At 42.0% G+C, this 23,699-nt stretch overlaps 2 protein-coding genes across 5 annotated transcripts in view; one reads left to right on the top strand and one right to left on the bottom strand.

The window, feature by feature from the left end:
• On the bottom strand, positions 1-11,380 carry LOC129853408 (prostaglandin E synthase 2-like). The gene is made up of 7 exons (XM_055919415.1): positions 11,051-11,380; positions 10,638-10,826; positions 10,453-10,508; positions 10,222-10,374; positions 1,821-2,021; positions 1,548-1,665; positions 1-1,394 (listed from the first exon to the last, which is right to left on the bottom strand). Exons 1-7 carry the CDS (start codon positions 11,333-11,335, stop codon positions 1,239-1,241), a joined length of 1,158 nt encoding a protein of 385 aa, XP_055775390.1. The 5' UTR covers positions 11,336-11,380; the 3' UTR covers positions 1-1,238.
• A 91-nt stretch (positions 11,381-11,471) lies between these two features.
• LOC129853404 (ral guanine nucleotide dissociation stimulator-like) overlaps positions 11,472-23,699 on the top strand; it is a 29,129-nt gene continuing 16,901 nt past the window's right edge. Inside the window, exon 1 of one of the 4 annotated variants that reach the window (XM_055919409.1) lies at positions 11,472-12,095. In XM_055919409.1, the coding sequence (XP_055775384.1) occupies positions 12,075-12,095 (21 nt within the window). In that variant the 5' untranslated portion in view covers positions 11,472-12,074. Of the gene's footprint in view, positions 12,096-15,670; positions 15,935-17,877; positions 18,028-22,604; positions 22,983-23,699 lie in introns of those variants that run through there. The other 3 variants (XM_055919408.1, XM_055919407.1, XM_055919406.1) reach the window with 3 other exon arrangements.

The following is a 23,699-nucleotide window of genomic DNA, read 5'->3' as shown; positions in this document are numbered from 1 at the left end:
TTATCAGTTTACTTACTTTTATTGAACATTTTTACATGTCTGCACATCATTGGGGTGTTTTGGTACTAGTTTGTCCAATGGATGCTGCCAAATTATAACAATCATTTAACTTCTTACACCCCATAGTTGATAAGAATGATAATGTAAATCATCTGGCTATGACTGGAACCCTCAAGAACAACAATGAGGAAGAATTAGCATCAGTCAAGAAGTTAACCGATGAAAGAGAATCTTGAAACAGAATTACTGTGCATTTTTTTAGGGGAATTCAAATCCTGAGGAAAAGAATATACTGATTATCAGATGTAGCTAATTAAACAAAGTCATGTTAGCTTGTGAAGTCATTTTAACCTTCAAGTAAATATGAATTGGGGGGGGGGTAATTTAAAATGCTAAGACTGCATGTAGGAGGTATTTGACAATGTTTACACAGATGCAATGTAAATTTAAAGCTGCTCATTTGGTTTTACTTGTTATATACACTGAGTATACAAAACATTAAACACCTAATGTCGTCTCCCCTTTAGCCCTCAAAATGGCCTCAATTCACTGGGGCATGGACTATACAAAGTGTCGAAAGAGTTCCACAGGGATTCTGGCCCATGTCAACTCCAATGATTACCGCAGTTGTGTCAAGTTGGGTGGTGCACCATTCTTGATATAAACAGGAAACTTGAGCGTGAAAAACCCAACAGTGTTGCAGTTCTTGACACAAACCGGTACGCCCGGCACCTTCTACCATTCAAAGGCACTTAAATATTTTGTCTTTCCCATTCACCCTCTGAATGGCACACATACACAATCCATGCCTTAAAAATGACTTAACCTGTCTCCTCCCCACTGAAGTGGATTTACCAAGTGACAAGGTTCCTAGCTTTCACCTTGTCAGACTCATGGAAAGAGCAGGTGTTCTTAATGTTTAGTATACTCAGTGCACATGTCACTGCAGCCTTGACACTGTGGGACACCAGGTAGACAGAATGCCACAGTAACCAAGGATCTACAACTAGACGGCTTGCTGCTACCAGTTTATTCAAGCAAATTAACAGGAAATAAATCAAGAGGTTGGCCTTTTGCCTAATCCATATTAGCTAGAGAAGCAATTCACAGAAATTGACATCAGGATGACAAGATCCTTAGGACAAATGTATAGCATTTTCTTCACCCATCTCTCCTTAATGCAATCACTCTTCACATCTGATTAAGTGAGGGCTGGAAGTGCTATTGAATCAGATCTCCTAGTGCTGGTCAATATTTGGAGCAGGGTCAGTTTGGCCCTTGTGGCTTTCTGTAGCTTTCTCCATTCGTCTGTACCAGCTCTTCACCTTGGTGTTCTCCATCATGTCATCCCAGGCCTCAAGACCCTCCATCACTCTCAGGATCCCATACACTGCCTGCAGAGAAGAGTTGTGGACATAATTAGCAAACACTTCCTGTTTACCATGTGTCTATAGTAAATAAAAAGCCAAACAAACGTCTCATCAGCAAAACTGCATAAGACAATAGAAGTCTAAGATAATACTTCACATGACATGTGGTGCTCTTACCAGGTCAGCCAGATTGGGCTGGTCTCCACCCATGAACTTCCTCTTCTTGCCAATGGCCACCACCCACTCATTGACTGCCTTGTACAGATCCTGTCTCACGTCATCCTGCAGGTTGTGTCTGCAGGATAGAGGCGTTTAATATAAAACAGAGCTCATCACCAAACATTGGCTGGTTATTCAGAAAAATCCACTTATTCAAGAACTATTAACAAAAACTATATACATGTACAAAACCTTATAGAGCAGATCATATTTTTTTATTGGGGCACCCACCTACTTTTCAGTCTTTTTGAGATGACAAACATGGCAGCTGCTCCAACATACTTTGCAAAGAATCCCTCATAAGTGCCAAACTTGCCCTCACGGACGATATAGTCAAAAGAGGCCAGGGCCTCTCCGGTGGTCCGGTAAACATTGGGCGAGATCAGGTGCACCAGCCAATCATCTGCCCACTTACGCCATTTGATCTCCTCCCTAAAGCAGATTGAAGGGAAAGAGAATAAGCGAAAGGGACATTTAAGCCGAACTGATGCTTGACATGTAGTATTTTATTAGCATCCCCAATTACTACTCTTCCTGGGGTCCAAACAGGAAACAAAACACAAGTAAAATACATAACACAAAATACACTACATGACCATAAGTATGTGGACATGCTTATGGTACTGCTCGTCGAATATCTCATTACAAAATCATGGGCATTAATATGAAGTTGGTCCCCTTTGCTGTTATAACAGCCTCCACTCTTCTGGGAGTTCCACTAGATGTTAGAACATTACAGCAGGGACTTGCTTCCATTCAGCCACAAGAGCATTAGTTAGGTCAGGCACTGATGTTGGGCGATTAGGCCAGGCTAGCAGTTGACGTTCGATAGGGTTGAGTGCTCTGTGCAGGCCAAGTTCTTCCACACAGTTCTTACCAAACCATTTCTGTATGGACCTCGCTTTGTGCATGGGGGCATTATGCTGAAACGGGAAAAAGGGCCTTCCCCAAACTGTTGCCACAAAGTTGGAAGCACAAAATCCCCTAGAATGTCATTGTATGCTGTAGCATTAAGATTTCCCTTCACTGGAACAAAAGGGGCCTAACCCGAACCATGAAAAAACAACCCCAGACCATTATTCCTCCTCCAAAATTTAGTTGGCACTATGCATTGGGGCAGGTAGCATTCTCCTGGCATCTGCCAAACCCAGATTAGTCTGTTGGACTGCCAGATGGTGAAGCGTGATTCATCACTCCAGAGAACGCGTTTCCACTCCTCCAGAGACCAATGGCGGCGAGCTTTACACCACTCCAGCCAACGCTTGGCATTGCATATGGTAATCTTAGGCTTGTGTGCGGCTGTTCGGCCATGGAAACCCATTTCATGAAGCTCCCGACGAACAGTTCTTGTGTTGATGTTGCTTCCAAAAGCAGTTTGCAACTCGGTAGTGAGTGTTGCAACCGAGGACAGACAGTTGTGTTACGCGCGTCAGCACTTGAAGGTCCCATTGTTTGAGTTTGTGTGTCCTACCACTTCGCAGTTGAACCGGTGTTGCTCCTAGATGTTTCTACTTCACAATGACAGCACTTACAATTGGCCAGGGCAGCTCTATCTGGTTGGAAATTTGACAAACTGACTTGGAGAGGTGGCATCCGATGACGGTGTCACATTGTAAGTCACTGAGCTCTTCAGTAAGGCCATTCTACTGACAATGTTTGTCTATGGAGATTGCATAGCTGTGTGCTCGATTTTATACACCTGTCAGCAACAGGTGTGGCTAAAATAGCCCAATCTACTAATTTGAAGGGATGTCCACATACTTTTGTATATAAAAATGTCTGTCTTGACAGTCCCCGTCGCGCCATAAGATGTTCTTTTATCAGTTTTTTTTATCTGGTTTTATTGCTAGCTTGAGTTACCTGGGGTGGCAGAGTTCCATGTAGTCATGGCTCTACTTAACTGTGTTTCACAGCCTCTGTTCTGGACCTGGGAACTGTGAAGAGACCTCTGGCTGCATGTCTTGTGTGGTACCGATGATTGTCTGAACAGACAATGAACCGAACTGCAGACAGTTCGGTACATTTAACCCATCAACACCTCGCACAAAGACCAATCGTGACGCAGTCAAATCTCTCAACTATGAGCCAGGAGAGATTGACATGAATACCACTGACATTCTCCCTCTGTGTACATCTACAGTAAGTGCAATACACGCTGCTCTGTTCTGGACCAACTGCAATGTCCTTCTTTGCCGCACCACTGGGCAGTAGTCCAGCTGTGACAACTAGGGCCTGTGGGACCTGTCTGGTTGATTTAGATGTCAAGAAAGCAGAACACCTTATCATGGACAGATTTCTTCCCATTTTAGCAACCATTGAGTCTACAGTATATGTTTTAACCATGCCAGCTTGCCATCTAGTGTTACACCCAGAAGATTTGTCTCCTCAACTTGCTGAATCAACACATTATTCAGTAATAGATTTAGATGAGGTTTAGGCTTGAGTGATTTGTCCCAAAAACAATGCTTTTCAGAAATAGCATTATAAATATTCACTTACCTTAGGTGTTTCCAGTTTCAGAGATAGATCATCAATCTCCCTCACTAGCTTTAAGCACCAGCTGTCAGAGCAGCTCATAGATTACTGCACCTGTACATAACCCATCTACAATTTAGCCCAAACAACTACCTCTTTACCTACTGTATTTATTTATTAATTTATTTTGCTCCTTTGCACCCCATTATTTGTCTCTACTTTGCACTTTCTTCCAATGCAAACCAACCATTCCAGTGTTTTTTTTAGTTTTTATTTTACTTGCTGTGTTGTACTCACTTCGCCTCCATGGCCTTATATTTTTATTTATTTATACATATATCTGTTTGCCTTCACCTCCCTTATCTCACCTCACTTGCTCACATTGTATATAGACTTATTTTTTTTTATTCTTTTCACTGTATTATTGACTATATGTTTGTTTTTACTCCATGTGTAACTATGTGTTGTTGTATGTGTCGAACTGCTTTGCTTTATCTTGGCCAGGTCGCAATTGTAAATGAGAACGTGTTCTCAATTTGCCTACCTGGTTAAATAAAGGTTAAATAAATAAATAAATAAAATCTTCATCAGAATGCAATCCTAGTTCCACAATAAATGTTTGTTTTGTTCGATGAAGTCCATCATTTATGTCCAAATACCTCCTTTTTGTTTGCGCGTTTAGCCCAGTAATCCAAATTCATGAGGCGCGATCACTAGGTCTAGACAAAGTCAAAAAGTTCCGTTAGAGTGCGTAGAAACATGTCAAACGATGTATAGAATCAATCTTTAGGATGTTTTTAACATAAATCTTCAATGTTCCAACCGGACAATTCCTTTGTCTTCAGAAATGCAATGGAACTCAAGCTAACTATCACGTGGTCAGCTCATGGCACTCTGGGAGAGACCTTACTTAATCCCCTCTCATTCGCCCCCACTTCACAGTAGAAGCCTCAAACAAGGTTCCAAAGACTGTTGACATCTAGTGGAAGCCTTAGGAAGGGCAATATGACCACATTTCCACTATCTTGGATAAGCAAATAGTTGAAAAACTACAAACCTCAGATTCCCACTTCCTGGTTGGATTTTTTCCTCAGGTGTTTGCCTGCCATATGAGTTCTGTTATACTCACAGACATCATTCATACAGTTTTAGAAACTTCAGTGTTTTCTAGCCAAATATACTAATAATATGCATAATGTAAATGTAAATGGGCCTGAGTAGCAGGCAGTTTACTCTGGGCACGCTTTTCATCCGGACGTGAAAATACTGCCCCCTACCCCAAAGAAGTTAATACACTGAATAAAAACAAACACAATATGCAACAATTTCTAAGAATTTACTGAGCTGCAGTTTACATCTCATTCAAATAGAGTTGATCAGGCTGCTGAATGTTGTCCCACTCCTTTCAATGGCTGTGCGAAGTTGCTGGATATTGGCGGGAACTGGAACACGATGTCGTACACGTTGATCCAGAGCATCCCAAACATGCTCAATGAGTGACATGTCTGAGTATGCAGGCAATGGAAGAACTGGGACATCTTCAGCCACCAGGAATTGTGTACAGATCCTTGCGACATGGGACAGTGCATTATCATGCTGAAACATGAGGTGTTGGAGGATGAATGGCACGAAAATGGGCCTCAGGATCTCGTAACGGTAACTCTGTGCATTCAGATTGCCATTGATAAAATGCAATTGTGTTCATTGTCCGTAGCTTATGCCGGCCCATACCTTAACCCCACCATGGGGCTCTCTGTTCAGAACGTTGACATCAGCAAACAGTCAGCCACACAACACCATACACGCTGTCTGCCATCTGCCCGGTACAGTTGAAACCGGGATTCATCCGTGAAGAGCATTTGCCCACTGAAGTCGGTTACGATGCCGGACTGCAGTCAGGTCAAGACCTTGGCGAGGACAATGAGCATGCAGATGAGCTTCCCAGAGACTGTTTATGACAGTTTGTGCAGAAATTCTTCAGTTGTGCAAACCCACTGTTTCATTAGCTGTCCGGGTGGCTGGTCTCAGACGATCCCGCAGGTAAAGAAGTCGGATGTGGAGGTCCTGGGCTGGTGTGGGTACAGGTGATCTGCGGCGGTGAGGCCGTTTGGACGTACTGTCAAATTCTCTAAAAAGACGGAGGCGGCTTATAGTAGAGAAATTAACATTCAATTCTCTGGCAACATCTGTGGACGATTTTCCTGCAGTCAGCATGCCAATTGCGTGCTCCCTCAATTTGAAACATATGTAGCATTGTGTTGTGTGACAAAACTGCACATTTTAGTGACTTTTATTGTCCCCACCAAAGCACCTGTGTAATGATCATGCTGTTTAATCAGCTTCTTGATATGCCACACCTGTCAGGTGGATGGATAATCTTGGCAAAGGAGAAATGCTCACTAACAGGGATGTAAACAAATGTGCACACCATTTCTGAGAAATAAGCTTTTTGTGCATATGGAAAATTTCAGGCAGCTTTTATTTCAGCCCATGAAACATGGGACCAACACTTTATATGTTGCGTTTATATTTTTGTTCAGTGTAAATAGGTAACTCTCAATGATTAGGCAGAGAATGTAAATCCATAACACCTCAGTTTTCAGCAATTGGTTATGATCAATGATATCAAAAGCTGCACTGAAATTTAACAAAATAACTCAATCTTCTTTTTATAAATTTCTTTCAGCAAATTAGTCATTTGTCAGTGCCGGGCGTGTTATTAGGTGCCCTTCCCTATAAGTACGCTGAAAGTCTTCATTTGTTTTCTGTAAAATAACATTGTATTTGGTCAAAGAAGATTTTTCCAAAAGTTTGCAAAGCACCGGTAACAGGCTGATTGGTCAGCTGTTTGAACCATTAAAGGGTGCTTTGCCATTCTTGGGCAGCGGAATGACCTTTGCCTCCCTCCAGGCCCGAGGGCACACACCATCATCTAGGCTTAAATTGAAGATGTGGCAAACAGGAGTCCCAATGTATTCTGCTACCAACTTCAGCAATTTACCATCCAGGTTGTCGGCACCAGGATGCTTGTTGCTATCCTTTATGGATAGCAACAACTTTGTTCACCTCCCCTACACCAACAACTTTGTTCACCTCCCCTACACCAACAACGTTGTTCCCCTCTCCTACACCAACAACGTTGTTCACCTCTCCTACACCAACAACGTTGTTCACCTCTCCTACACCAACAACGTTGTTCCCCTCTCCTACACCAACAACGTTGTTCCCCTCTCCTACACCAACAACGTTGTTCCCCTCTCCTACACCAACAACGTTGTTCACCTCTCCTACACCAACAACGTTGTTCCCCTCTCCTACACCAACAACTTTGTTCCCCTCTCCTACACCAACAACTTTGTTCCCCTCTCCTACACCAACAACGTTGTTCACCTCTCCTACACCAACAACGTTGTTCAACTCTCCTACACCAACAACGCTGTTCATCTCTCCTACACCAACAACTTTGTTCCCCTCTCCTACACCAACAACGCTGTTCCCCTCTCCTACACCAACAACGTTGTTCCCCTCTCCTACACCAACAACGTTGTTCCCCTCTCCTACACCAACAACGTTGTTCCCCTCTCCTACACCAACAACGTTGTTCCCCTCTCCTACACCAACAACGTTGTTCCCCTCTCCTACACCAACAACGTTGTTCACCTCTCCTACACCAACAACGTTGTTCCCCTCCCCTACACCAACAACGTTGTTCACCTCCCCTACACCAACAACGTTGTTCACCTCCCCTACACCAACAACGCTGTTCACCTCCCCTACACCAACAACGCTGTTCACCTCCCCTACACCAACAACGTTGTTCCCCTCCCCTACACCACCAACGTTGTTCACCTCTCCTACACCAACAACGTTGTTCCCCTCTCCTACACCAACAACTTCGTTCCCCTCTCCTACACCAACAACTTCGTTCCCCTCTCCTACACCAACAACGTTGTTCACCTCTCCTACACCAACAACGTTGTTCAACTCTCCTACACCAACAACGCTGTTCATCTCTCCTACACCAACAACGTTGTTCCCCTCTCCTACACCAACAACGTTGTTCCCCTCTCCTACACCACCAACGTTGTTCCCCTCTCCTACACCAACAACGTTGTTCACCTCCCCTACACCAACAACGTTGTTCCCCTCCCCTACACCAACAACGCTGTTCCCCTCCCCTACACCAACAACGCTGTTCACCTCCCCTACACCAACAACGCTGTTCCCCTCTCCTACACCACCAACGTTGTTCCCCTCTCCTACACCAACAACGTTGTTCACCTCCCCTACACCAACAACGCTGTTCCCCTCCCCTACACCAACAACGCTGTTCCCCTCCCCTACACCAACAACGCTGTTCCCCTCCCCTACACCAACAACGCTGTTCCCCTCCCCTACACCAACAACGCTGTTCACCTCCCCTACACCAACAACGTTGTTCCCCTCTCCTACACCAACAACGCTGTTCCCCTCTCCTACACCAACAACGTTGTTCCCCTCTCCTACACCAACAACGTTGTTCACCTCTCCTACACCAACAACGCTGTTCCCCTCTCCTACACCAACAACGCTGTTCCCCTCTCCTACACCAACAACGTTGTTCCCCTCTCCTGCACCAACAACGTTGTTCCCCTCTCCTGCACCAACAACGCTGTTCCCCTCTCCTACACCAACAACGTTGTTCCCCTCTCCTACACCAACAACGTTGTTCACCTCTCCTACACCAACAACGTTGTTCCCCTCTCCTACACCAACAACGTTGTTCACCTCTCCTACACCAACAACGCTGTTCACCTCTCCTACACCAACAACGTTGTTCCCCTCTCCTACACCAACAACGTTGTTCACCTCTCCTACACCAACAACGTTGTTCACCTCTCCTACACCAACAACGTTGTTCCCCTCTCCTACACCAACAACGTTGTTCCCCTCTCCTACACCAACAACGTTGTTCCCCTCTCCTACACCAACAACGTTGTTCCCCTCTCCTACACCAACAACGTTGTTCCCCTCTCCTACACCAACAACGTTGTTCACCTCCCCTACACCAACAACGTTGTTCCCCTCTCCTACACCAACAACGTTGTTCCCCTCTCCTACACCAACAACTTTGTTCCCCTCTCCTACACCAACAACGTTGTTCCCCTCTTCTACACCAACAACGTTGTTCCCCTCTCCTACACCAACAACGTTGTTCCCCTCTCCTACACCAACAACGTTGTTCCCCTCTTCTACACCAACAACGTTGTTCCCCTCTTCTACACCAACAACGTTGTTCCCCTCTTCTACACCAACAACGTTGTTCCCCTCTCCTACACCAACAACGTTGTTCCCCTCTCCTACACCAACAACGTTGTTCCCCTCTCCTACACAAACAACGTTGTTCCCCTCTCCTACACAAACAACGTTGTTCCCCTCTCCTACACCAACAACGTTGTTCCCCTCTTCTACACCAACAACGTTGTTCCCCTCTCCTACACCAACAACGCTGTTCCCCTCTCCTACACCAACAACGTTGTTCAACTCTCCTACACCAACTTTGCACAACTCAAAACTACAGTGCTTGTCTTTCTTTATTTGGTCCATTATGCATGAATATGAAGACTCAGCGTTTGCTGTTTGCATGTGATGCCTAAATTTGCTAATCTGGTCAACAAACAAAAAAATTCAAGTGAATATATCAAAGGGTTTTGTTATGAACAAGCCATCTGCCTCAATGAATGATGGAGCCAAGTTTGCTTTTTTTACCTAAGAATTTCATTTAAGGTACTCCAGAGCTTTTTACTATCATTCATCTTTGTTCCAAGGTATATTTTCTCCTTTTTGTTTAGTTACGTGATTTCTCAATTTACTGTATGTTTGCCAATCTGCGCGGTTGTCAGACTTATTTTCTATGCCTTTTCCCTCTCAGCCATATAGTTTTTAAATTAATCTATCTATGGGGATTTGGCAGTGCCAACAGTCAGTTTCTTGATGGGCGCTGGTCTATCTGTAACTGGAAGAAGCAATATCATAATCTAAAAAGAGTAGTGATGTATGTACACCTTTAGAGAGATTTGGACAGACATACATGTATTTTCATGAATGACTCATGCACGGAATGGTTTTTGGTCATTATATGTTCAGCAGTAATTTGGCACCCAATGTGAACACCTACTTTCTGGAATCTTTCTCGGGGTACATAGTCTGACCTTCAGCTTCATTCACCATCACCCAGTACTTGTTGTTGAACTCGATCACCTCCTTCCCCTTCTCATTGACAGCCTTCATCTCTGGGTAACAGCGCAGAATTTCTGAGATGGTTTTATCCCTGAGGGGGAGATAGAGAAATCAGACCACTTCATGTAAAGAAAACACAAGAACACTTTTCATAGAGGTAGTTACTTACTTGCTCATCAACTGTGTCTTCAAGGCACTGATTATTAATGAGGAGTCATTCAGTTGCTGATGAGTCAAGAGCACAGAAGGGGGGAGAGAGAGAGAACACCTGACAAGTTTTCCCATCATCCCATACACACCTGTACGTTGTAACTATAATACCAAGTCATGCAGAGTGACTGTGTCCCCTCTTACCACATCATCATTCACCATCACAATTGGCACTTTTCTGTAAGTTGACCACTTGATTTCCTTCCTCATGACGGGGTTGACCTCCACAATCTCATATGGAAGCCCATGGTAGTCTAGGAAAGCTCGCACTTTACTGCAGAACGGGCAGGTCTTGTACTGATACAGGGTCAACTTCAGGCCACCAACAGAAGGCTGAGAAAGACAGGGAAGTCAGTTAAAAGTCAATTTCATTCATTAACGTTACATTTACATTGCAAAATGTGGCACAATTGAGGATGTAACATTGGGCAAGCTACTTGACAAAAGCACACCACAGAGGTTGTTAGCTGACAAACATAAGATTACTTTGCTTCAGGTATACATGGCCAGTAATGAAAATATTTTTCACATCTAATATTCTTGCCCAGTATTATTACCTTGACATCTTCTTCAGCAAGGTGATGTTGGACGGAGAGCTTTATTGTTTGATACAAGCCAAGCCCCCCTCCAAACAGGAACGCACACCCCAGGACCCTGCCACCGCGCAGAGGTGTGCTGAACAGTTTTGAACGGAATCCTGCACCACCTGTTCTGTAGGCCCTGCTCGATCCATGTAGCGGGACCCTTGGAATCAGGGAGGCAATTTTCCCAGCACGACATGGTGGAGACTCCAAAATGTGCCAGCCGACCTTACCGAGAGTTCTCGCACAGGCGGCTGCCATCTTAATTTCACATAAATTCCCACAATTCTGTGCGTTGGGACTTGTTCAAGTACATCGTATCAACGCTGAATTTGCGTTTTTGGTAATGCGTTTAGGTGGGATGTTCAAGAGCAAACACTATCTATACGCTTGAGCTAACGCATACTGTAAATTCCTATTTTTTATTGGCTGGTTACGAGCTGGATTTGAAAGATTTCACATTTAAAATAATGTGAGTCGCACAGCTGTAAATCATATTTGCTTAAAAGTTTATTTTGAGCATCAGTCGACATAACGCATCACTGCTTGATGCGATGTACACCAACGTAAAATGATAGTATCAGGCATTATATGACTAGCGTTTGTATTACTATTGTGGCTGGATTAAATTAACTATTCCAAAGAAAGAAATGGCATCATGAAATTGTTCAAATCAGACCAATGCGCATTGCACGCCCCCCGTGGTTGCAGGGGGAGGTTTGAGAATGAAGATAGAGGATGACCTAGAAATTAAATGCAGATCGATTGCAATGGATTGTGAAGTTTAGACTAATAGCTGAATAAACTATTACAGTATCGTACTACACATCAACTCAAGGTGGTGCTGAACTCACTGAGGACATTTCCACAAGGATACCTTTCGCTGATTTGGTACACGAACTGTGGATAATCAAAATGCTGGATGCCGGTACAGAAGAAATGAGAATCTATTCTGAACGTGCACGAGAAGACATATGAAGAAGGTCATGAAATTGAGAGGATGATAATGCTGGAAAAACAGGTATACTACAATCACCTGGGGTAACGTTCATTATGTGAGGTGCACTAGCTGTCACGGTGTTGTAGTGTTGCGTCGACACACATAATAAATAATACATCATATTATTATTTTGATCATGGGTGGATTATTTTAACCTGAAACCTCACTGAATAAACCCCTAATCTGAATGCATGTGAATAGTAATTTGTCAGCATGCCCATGACCCCAAATATGTTTCTGCCTTTCTTGGATGTGTGGATAATTCTCCCTGTAGTCTACTATGCTGAAGGTGAAATATCATCCCCTCATCGTCGGTGCATGAATAAACATCATTATCTCACATCCATCATTGCAACAGCATCTGTTAGTCAGCTTCCTTAGATATGGTCTGAATGTGATATACATAGGCTCTCTCTCTCTCTGTGTATCTCTCTCACTCACTTTATACACTCATGCTTTCTCTCTCTCTCTCTCACTCTCTCTCTCACACACACACACACACACACACACACACACACACACACACACACACACACACACACACACACACACACACACACACACACACACACACACACACACAACACAGACAGACAGGCAAACCCATGCACATGTGCATACACAAACATGCATCCACATAAAACACTTTCTGGAGTCTCTTTGCATTTACAATGATTTCATCATGTGTGTTTACCTGTCTGTGTTTCCAACAAAGGCCTTGTTCAATACATATTTAGTCTTTAGTATAACCGGTCCTTTCTCTGTCTGTGTGTTTCCAACAAAGGCCCCTGTGTAGGCTGCCTTCACATTTAATGACATACACACATGCACACTTTTCTGATTAAAAGATAAAGGGCATGACGCTGAATATTTAAATCTCTGTTCGTTGTTTTTATAATAAGCTGTGCATTGATAAGAATTAACAATAAACACAATGATATTCTTGGCAAGGAAGTGAAGTTCTCTAGGAAATATCCTTTTTGGATCAGGCCCTCTGGCCTTCAGCGTCTGAGGGAGGGTAACCTCCCATTGTTAAACTCAGCTCTTGTGCTATAAAGAAAGCAAAGAAAGCCTCCCCCAAAACAACAAACTCTCCAACAGCTTTTGAAATGGACTTGTTTGCTCTCTCTGGATTTTGATATATTATACATATGTGAGAGGAAATATCTGGGGTTACCATGGTAACATCACCTGTTGACCATGAGTTTTCAGGCGGGGAGAGGTTTTGCAGGATGTTGCTCCCTGCGTCACTCCTGGAACACAGGTCTTCCTTTGTACATAAATCTATCATGAACTGCCTCACAAAGTTTTTTTTTTATGTGCACGTGTCTGTGTGCTTGTGTGTGTCTGTCTGTGTCTGGTGGGGGGGGGTTGAATATTAAGAAACATGCCTAAAAAGGCATGAAATGATGGCTCTGTTCATTTTCGATCTCTTTGTACACTAGAGGACACACTATATGTTGGGTCATTGGTCACATGTATATTGGCACACAGGTGACCAGGAAGTAGGGATGCATAGGTATGGCGAGCATATGCTGTTTTTATCTTTGCTGATGAATGTGCAAAAGACCCAACAAAAGAGTGACATTTGGAAAGCGTTTTGTTTTGCAAGCCATTTTGCAAATCCCATTGTATCCCACCTGTGCTAGAGTGGCTATCAAGAAGGTTGGCCAACTACAGTTTGGGTCCTGTTAGTAACTATCCCTTTTATGTAGTCTGGCTAACTAGTAGCCGACATTGAAGTTCCATAAAACTATTTGGATATCACCAAAGACGTTTTGTGTATACAACATGCTGAAATTGGAGAGCAAAGACGATGTTATTAATAACGAATAGATGATTTCCGGTGGCACAGTGTCACGTTCTGACCTTAGTTCCTTTTTTATGTCTTTATTTTGGTTTGGTCAGGGCGTGAGTTGGGGTGGGCATTCTATGTTCTATATTCTATGTTTTGTTCTATGTTTTGTATTACTGTGTTTGGCCTAGTATGGTTCCAAATCAGAGGCAGCTGTCAATTGTTGTCTCTGATTGAGAATCATACTTAGGTAGCCTGTTCCCACCTGTGTTTGTGGGTAGTTGTTTCCTGTTTTGTGTTTGTTTTCACCATTCAGGACTGTTTCGGTTTTCTTTGTCATTCACTTTGTTACTTTTGTATTTTTTCGTGTTCTGTTATATTAAAGTAACATGGACACTTACCACGCTGCATTTTGGTCCAATCCTTCATATTCCTCATCTGAAGAAGAAGAAAATCGTTACACATAGACTTTCAAGCAGAACAAAACTCACCTTGTCTGCATGGTGTGGGTTCTGAGTGTGCTGTGCACCACCCTGTCCTGCTTTGTCTACAGGAAGTGGACGTGTAGCCTATGACACAACCAGCTTCCTGTCCTGGCTGTAGCAGTGAGGCAAGACTCGCATGCATGCAGCCATCCCATTGGCCACACGATGTAGCTCTATGAGGGGACATATTTGCCTTACAGTTTCCCTGACAACTACTATTCTACATTATGCAGGCAGTGTGGGACAGCCACTGCATCTGAAAACAGTTTTCAGTGTCTCAACCCTCATTCTATTGAACATAGAGGACACATACTCTTTTCACTGCCCACTTATCTGTCTACCTATAGCCAATGTTAAATTGCACCCAATCTACGAATTAGGGCTTGATTTGGTTTAGATTACAAATTAGTCTCCTCTCACTTCTCTGAATGACCATTTTATGCTAGTACTACATGTAGATGCTTTTGAAACTTACCCTTCACAACAGCTACTGTGAATCACTCTTGTAAATTATGAAACAGAGTGTTTTAAATCAAAATGTACCAACTCTATACATGCTTTTTTCATGGGAGAAACAACTTATTTGTCTAATCTTGTAAAAACGTTAGTCTTTAGCCATTTGAGCTAAAAACTGTGTGACCTAAATGCAATATCATGTCTGTTATTCATTTGAGTTCTGCTCTGTTTTAAGTCCTAGTGAGCTACTAGAGAGGGTAGCTGGGGCATTAACAGGAGCAGTACTTCATGCAGAAAGATGTGTGGACTGAGTGTGGACACATTGCACCTCTAATGTATCACTTTCAGCCAAACAAACACTTCTAATTTTGCCTTGACATGGATTTGCCCCAGAGCTATTTTCTCTTGTTTTACCTGGATGTGTTGTTTTTTCAGCACCTCTCTTTACACAACGCAGCCTTGCTTCCAGTGTTAACATTGACTACACTGCAGCACAGTCAGAGAGGAGAGAGAAATGAGCATACCTGCTGCATTTCACATTACTTTTTTTCTCTGCCTTCTTCATACTTCTGTAGGCTGTGGTCCATGTGAAAAGGTGTGCGAACAACATTACAATGCTACTGAGGAAGGAAAATCAGCCACTAATGTTTGATTGTGCTGCTGAATGCTAAGGGGTTCTACCTACAGCAGAATGAAATAGAAGAAAGCGGCTAGGGCAGCTGCTGAGAACACAGACATTCCCTTGTGAGAAACACTCTGTGGAGCTGAAAAGAGAGTGAGAGGGGGAGTGAGAGAGGGAGGGAGAGCGAGAGAGAGAGAGAGGCTAGAGGAAGCAGATGAGGGAGCGGAGGGGTTCCTTCCAGTCTGCAGTGGTGGTGTTTCTGTCAGCAGCAGCCCGAAGTTCCAGTTTGTTTGTGTGTGTATGTCATTGATGCAGAGTGAGAGTTAAAGCGAAAGGGAGAGTAGCGATCTGTTGCTGCAGGAGCCTCTACCCTCTGTGTTCTGTCTCTGGGAGTGAAATTAGCAGCATGGAGACCAAGTCCCTCTCCAGCTTTCACAAAGCCCTGGCTCAGCCAGTCAAGATGTGTATGTTTGATTTCCCTGTCAACATACTGGATGATCTGGTAAGAAAGAGCTCATCTGTTGTTATTTGAGGCAGTCGCAGTCTCTTTGGCTGTGTGTGTGTGTGTGTGTGTTTATGGGTGAGAGAGAGGGTTGTGATTGAGAGAGGGAGGACTTGTTTGTATGCTACAGTATGCTACCACCAGAGTGGGGGTTCAGCTGTTCAGTGTGTCTGGCACACATTCACAGTATAGTTAGGCAACCATTCCCCTGTGATGTCATTCACTTCTGCTGTTTTTCTCATACATGTTTGATCATGCCCACTGTTGAATGTGGATGTGTTTTTATTGTTTATTACATAGTTATAAATATGGTAATATTGCTGATGGTTTGGTGTTGTTGTTACTCACTGAGTTTGGAAATAGATCTTCTGACTGTGACAGGTGCATCTCTGTGTGTTTCATTGTGTCAGCTGTTTTGCTCTAGCTGTACTCTTCTTACTCACACCCTCTTACACTTAATGACAGAGGAACTTGTTTTTGTTGTACTAGGTCCCTGTGGTAGCTGCTGGTCTAAGATGTATTTACAATTACCTGTAGAACAAATTGGAAAACAGAATCATTGCACTGGGGGCATTTTAAAGAAAAACGTTGTGTTCCCTCTGGCAGTCTTAAAAATGTTTAGTGTAGTATTTCTAAATGAAAAAATGGGCCCGAAAATGAGTCATTTCTTGTTGAATGACAACAAAGAGTTTCCTGAAGGATCCCTACTGTTGACCAATCACAGACGAAGGGGCGTAGACTTCAGCTAATGACTTCGGCTTGCCTCAAGAACATTTTTTGTGTGGCTGAACAACCGGGGAAAAAAAACTTACCAAAACAAACAAACATCACAAAAGTTGTCATAATATATGCACAAACTCTTCCGAACTGTTTCGGCTGTGAAGCATGCCGACACCCCAAACCATGTCAGAAAGACCATGTTTCTCCTGCTATTAGATAGGCTGTCTCCTCAAGGTATTGTTAAACTGCCTAAGAGTGATCGCTTTTCAAATGGTTCTTAGTTGGCTGCAGTGCAGTTGGTATTGTAAAATGATTTTTAAATGCAAAGACCTATGAGCTAGGAGTGCCTCAGAATGGGCTAGCAGCTGCTTGAAATAATGGCAAGCAATAAATCCAGCCGTTCATAAGAGCAGCCTCTTTCTGTCAGGAGGGCCGTGGTTCGCAGGAGTTATTTCACTGTGTTTGAATGGAAGATTTCTTTAGGAGCCACCTCTCCGTCTGTCAGGGGGAAGTTCCTCTAAGACTTATATCTATGTGGACTTTTTTGTTCAGCTTGTTCAGCTTTTAGTTCACATATAACGCCCCATAAAACTAGGTTCTGTAACCTTTATCAGAGATTCACCACAAAAACACCTGTAACTTCTAGTTCGAACTATATGTACTCCACCATAAAGAAGCTGTGCTTGTGTTGGCAGTGGCACTACTTTTGGTTTAACTGCTTATGCTGACCATTTTTGCTTTCGGTTTAGCTGAAATCTAACATGTCTACATTTTTCAATCCATTAGTTGATTTTCTGATGCAAATATAGAATTATCATAATCATATTTTGTTAGGCCTAATAGCTTTTGTATACATTTTGCCTCACAAAATGAGTGAGTCACAACGTTAGTTGAATGGGAATACCCCTGGGAATTTCAGGGTAACATGATGCCAGTGATTTAATTTTCATTTTCTGTTCAGAGAAGTAAAGGTGCAAAGTTTCTTAAGGTTTGTGCAGTTGAACAAAGGGACAGTGTATTCACTCTTACAAGCTATTAACAGGCTTTTTGGAATCCCTATTATTTTTGAGTAGAAGTTAATGTTTTATTGTTCTGTGCGTGTTGACACAGCTGTTTAAGTAAACACCCACTGGGGTGGGCCTGAAGTGGTCACCCAATCTGTGACTGGGGTGGGGAGCGAGGGGAGGGTGAACTCTGAGAACCTGCTCGTCCCGGTCCGGTTTCATCTCCAGTGTTATCTCCTGGTTCTGAGGGAAGCAGTGATGTGGGCTCAGTGGACCTGTGGACTGCTGAGGAGTAGAGGCTGCTGTAGGACTCAGTCTATGTGCCAGGCTGCCTTCATTACTGTGAGACACAGAGAGGTAGACAAACAGGTAGGCATCAACTCTGATACACTTAATATTATGCCGGGAAATGTGAGTTTCTTTGATATCTGATATTTTTTTAAATAGCTTCTTTTAGCATGTTATACATGCTTTTAGTGAGCCTGAGCATGTGCGTGTGTGCATATGTGTGTGTTCTTCACATTTGACAGTGGCATATTATCCAATAGCTTGGCTTTGTTGACTCTATTCTACAGTGTCTTCAGAAAGTATTCACACCTTGACTTTTTCCACATTTTGTTGTGTTACAACCTGCATTTAAAATGGATTAAATTGAGATTTTGTGTCACTGGACTACACACAATACCCCATAATTTCAAAAGTGGAATTATGTTTTTAGGGATTTCACCATGAGGCCAATGGTGACTTTAAAACAGTTACAGAGTTTAATGGCTGTGATAGGAGAAAATTGAGAATGGGTCAACAACATAGTTACTCCACAATACTAACCTAACTGACAGAGTGAAAAGAAGGAAGACTGTACACAATAAAAAATATTCCAAAACATGCATTCTGTTTACAATAAGGCACTAAAGTAAAACTGCAAAAAAAATTACATAGAAATTAACTTTATGTCCTGAATACAAAGCGTTATGTTTGGGGCAAATCCAACACAACACATCACTGAGTACCTATCTTCATATTTTCAAGCATGGTGGTGGCTGCATCATGTTATGGGTATGCTTGTCATCGACTAGGAAACATTTTTAGGATAAAAAGAAACGAAATAGAGCTAAGCACAGGCAAAATCCTAGAGAAAAACCTGGTTTAGTCTGCTTTCCAACAGACACTGGGAGACAAATTCACCTTTCAGCATAACCTTAAACACAAGGTGAAATACACTGGAGTTGCTTACCAAGACAGCATTGAATGTTCCTGAGTGGCCTAGTTACAGTTTTGATTTAAATCAGCTTGAAAATCTATTGCAAGACTTGAAAATGGATGTCTAGCAATGATCAACAACCAACTTGACAGAGCTTGAATAATTTTTTGAAGAATAATGTGCAAATATTATACAATCCAGGTGTGCAAAGCTCTTAGAGACTTACAGCTGTAATCACTGCCAAAGGTGATTCTAACGTGTATTGATTGACTCAGGGGTGTGAATACTTATGTAAATGAGATATTTCATTTTAATTTTCAATAAATCTGAAAAATTCTAAAAACATATTTTTACTTTGTTGTTATGTGGTTTTGTGTGTAAGTGGGTGAGAAAAAAACATATATATAATCAATTTTGAATTCAGGCTGTAACACAACAAAATGTGGAATAAGTCAAGGGGTATAAATACTTTCTGAAGGCACTGTAAGTCTGATATGCTCATACGTGTGTATTTTGCAGTTATAGGTTAGTAGTAACAGATAGTACAATTGCACAACCTGAGGTGAGCCCAGTGGCTAAAAACACAATGACAAGTGTCATAAAACGGAAAAGGTTAAGGCCAGGGACTCCTCTCAATTAACTCACGCAGAGAATTGTTCTGATCAACTAGCATTATTTGTATTTTTTCTGAATAGCTTGCACATGATTCATGGTTAAAACAGTCTGTCTGGTGATATAAAGGCCTGTTGTTATATGGTGAGACCTGTCTCTCTGGGTCTGTTAGCTCACAGGGGCTTGTCATGAGACGAGCGGTCAAGGACTGAACTCATGTAACACTGACCTGAGACTGAAAACACCATGGCCTGTGTTGCCTGGCCCTGACCCACTATTGGCAGAGGTCTGCAGCTGCGGAGCTTATAATTATCAGCAACAGGGCAATTCCACAGTAACAGATTGATGCTGAGACAAAAAGATTTTTCACAGTAAAATTTATACCAAGCAAAAACCAATGATTACAAAGTTAAATAAACCATCAAATTCTGTGCACAATGACAACCTTTTAAGAATTTGCACTGAACATTTGACAAAAACACACTTACTTAAAGAACAGTGCAGATGCAAAGTTTGGTAACAGATTGACGGTTTTTGCTGTTGGTGCCATCTTTCTGTTACCATGGAATTGCCCAACAGCAATTTGATGAGCAGCAGATTGCAGCGAAATCATTCAAGTTTCCTAGTCAACAGATACCACCATGTAGATTTGCTGATGACAATGCATGCTTTTCAAGGTGGATTCATTTATGCTTGGTAATTCTTGTTGAATTATGGATAATGGGAACCTTTTTGCCATGGCAACCTCAGGAATTGTGGTCACTGGGTTGAGTGTGTTGGTTGGCTGAAAATGTCAGAAAACTCACATGATTTCAATTAAGGTAGAGTGTGCTGCCTGTATTATGCAAAGTTTGTGTGTTTTGTTTGTGTGCATGCGTGTGTGAATGAAGTCCCTCTCCTGAGAGAGTAGTAAAGCATGTTGGGGTATTTGCCAGGGCTTTAGTTTGAACAACACTGCTATTTGTTGATTCCAGAAGGAAGCCTGACAAATGGAATAGCGTGGACTGTTGTTAAATCATCGCAGGGCAAAAGGTAGCAGAGTAATTACATTGCATTGATTGCAACCAACTGCTTGCACCTACAGGCTGACAACTTTCCATTTCCATCTCTCTATCTCTCTGTCTCTCTGTCTTTCCTCATCCCATACAGCTGTTCAGGGAGAGATTTGTGAATTTGAAGCGTAGCAGCACTGGTAATCTGTATTTTGTGCTGCTGAATGCTGGGAAAGGGTATAAAATGTGGGCTCAGGAATGTATTGGGGAAAACACCCCCTGTTGTTGAAGCAGATGCGAATGAACCAATTCACATTCACACCTGTTTTTCTTTTTTTCTTTCTATGTTGTTGAATATTGTGTTATATTGCTTGGTTCCAAGTGTGTTCCAATTCTGACCAGTAGAGGGGAGTGTCACTCAAGAGAAATACCAGCAAAATGGTCTGGGCACTCATCCACAGAATAAAAGAGGCATAAATAACACCAATGATACCATTCCTTTGAACTGCAAATGTATAACCCTTGTGATATAAGCAGCTGTTTTCAAAAATGCGAAAAGTATTGAATGCTATAGTTGATGCCTCACCTCCAGGAAACAGGATAAATAATAACTGAGCAGTAATAATACCCAAGAAAGGCTCATCCTTTGTTCAAAAATTGCCTTTTTGCCTTTATACAGATTATAACTTCTCATTTCCGACTAATTGAAAATTAAACGTATTTTAAAGTATCTCCATTTCTTAAACAAGCCATACAAAGCTGGTTACAAATTCAATTTTATTCTCCAGAAAATATATAACAAATATTACAACAAATATTATGCTTAAATTCCAATATATTGATTGATAAAAAAAACATTCTTTATGGAAAGATTAGAAAAATGGTATTGTATTTATTAAAGATATTATTAATAGAAATTAGTTATGTCACAGACACTGTATTTTTGTTCAGTGTATATGGGAATGTCTGCTAAATCCAAAATTACAACCAACTGATTGCAGAATTACCACAAAAATTGAGGAGGGAAGTGGAAGAAGGAGTAGGGAACTTGTCTGCCACATATTAAAGATATAAATTGCCTGAAATGGATTGGCATAAATAGAAACTTTTTCCTAGTTTCATTTGAGGACAAAAATGTTGACAGCTGCGCCATAAAGGTTGCAAAAGAAATGTGAAGAGATTTTCGATTCCGTGGCACATGGTATATGAACTGATACAAAAACTAGTTTCGACACTTCCGAGTTTTTCCATTTAATTTATAATACAAAATTCTTGCCACCAACAGAATGCTATATATATGGGGCATACAACAATCTCAGCTCTGTAGATTTTGCTTGCAAGAGACAGAATCACAAAATAATTTATTGTGGTAATGCCCCTATGTAGCTTGTTTCTGGTCACAGGTTCAGGAATGGTTAAAAAACATTCACTTAAAATGAACCTTACAAACAGTGTCGGGGGATTTGGAAAGCTATAGTCAATCGATCAATAATATAATAACACACGTTGGAAAGGTTTTCATCTTTAGCTCACAATCTGTGGATACTATGCGATTAGAAAGGTTCCAAATTAATGTACAACGTCACAATTCAAAAATATATGGCACATGGAAATCAAACGAGGGTGATAGGTGAAAGGTGGAATGGGCTGAGAGTGGCTGAGGGAGTGGGATTAAAGAGCTCGTGTTCGGTAATGTTTATTGGTATGTGTTTGCTGTATATAAACGTATATATATATATTATAATACCCCAGCGCTAAATTAAGTTATGCTGTTCTACTCACAAATTCCCAGGGAATTGCCCTCACAGTGGTTCACTGACTATGGTCCATCCAATTGTAACACGGATGCGTTTTTTTATTCATTAGATTTATTCTAAGGTTTTAGTGGATTATAGCCTACGCGTTAGTTTTTTCTATCCTTTTTCTATTTCTACTGAGGTGATGTCTAATACCTCTTGCCTGTATGGATATCTGCATTGGAAACATTTTAACAGGACCAGTATTTCAGTCTTGAATATACCTTATCTAGAAACGGTTACCACAGCGACCTAATAGCAACAACATTCACAGAGGGACGGGTACCGTAAGAAAGGAGGAGGAGCTATGAGAAACATTCCGCAATGAGTCATGCATTTCTAAGTACAGTAGGTCGAGGCGCCCGCCTTTAGCAGTCTACAGTAGCCAGCGTCGTCTCTGTACTCCACTTTTTACTGTGTGGTCCTCTGGTAAAATGAAATGTATTGTAGCCTATCATTAGACGTAACTATGGATGTACGACAATGAAAGGTTGTCACATCTATTGACTGCCGTAATCGTATCCGTTACTAATGGTCCACTTTATGGGGATGTGCTCTGATGCGCAAAGCATCAAATCGGGATACCTCGATGAGATGTTCGATGCTGGAACATGGAAGGTGCGCAATATTTGGGATGGGGTAAAGCTGGAGGTTGGCGAGGACGAAAGTCCGGTGGTCCTTAACAGTTTTACACATTTGGACCCTGATCTACCACTATTTGAGGTAAGTTGGGGAACTGTGCGTAAAGATTTCTCCATCAATACTGAGACAGTATTTTAGGTTTACGTTCTATAGCTAGTGTGTCACTATACTGAACATTTGGTGTGATAGTTGCCTAGTGATTTGTGTCTTATTAAAATGTAAAGAATTTAGGCCTACTGAAGTTCATAGTGATGTGGCAGAGTTGTTCTATGGTTGGTATCATGCTCTCCAGAAATGTGTCCGGAGTGTCCTGTAGCCTACTACCCATTGCATAAGGACACATTTTAATTCTCTAGGAAGGTCCAAAGAGTGGAATATGTTGGTTTTAATTTACTATCTGCTGATGCTCAGTATTGGCCTTATAGGCATATGGGGAAAGAGTAAAGAAGCACATATACTTCAGCACATATTATAAAGTGGTTGCAGCAAATAAAGCAATGTGGATGACTAATCAAATTGGTTGGCCTTACATAATGCCTCTTTCGATCACATGGAATCAGATGAGGGCAAGAGCGTAATTGATACAGTGACTTTGAATGTTGGAAAAGTAAGTAAGTGAGTTGATATTGGCTTGGCTATTTGGTTAGTTGTTACATCAGATCAAGATTTGCCAGGCAAAACATTGGTAATTCTGGGAAAGTGCATTCTTATGCACACCCTGTCTGTGTATGTGTGTGTGTGTTTTCAATAACACCACTGTCTGGCATGTATGTTTTAAATAGGTTCAATAACCTTCTG

The sequence above is a fragment of the Salvelinus fontinalis genome, chromosome 4, assembly GCF_029448725.1.
Source record: "Salvelinus fontinalis isolate EN_2023a chromosome 4, ASM2944872v1, whole genome shotgun sequence".
Lineage (NCBI taxonomy): Eukaryota > Metazoa > Chordata > Actinopteri > Salmoniformes > Salmonidae > Salvelinus > Salvelinus fontinalis.
This window is presented reverse-complemented; position numbering and strand designations above follow the sequence as displayed.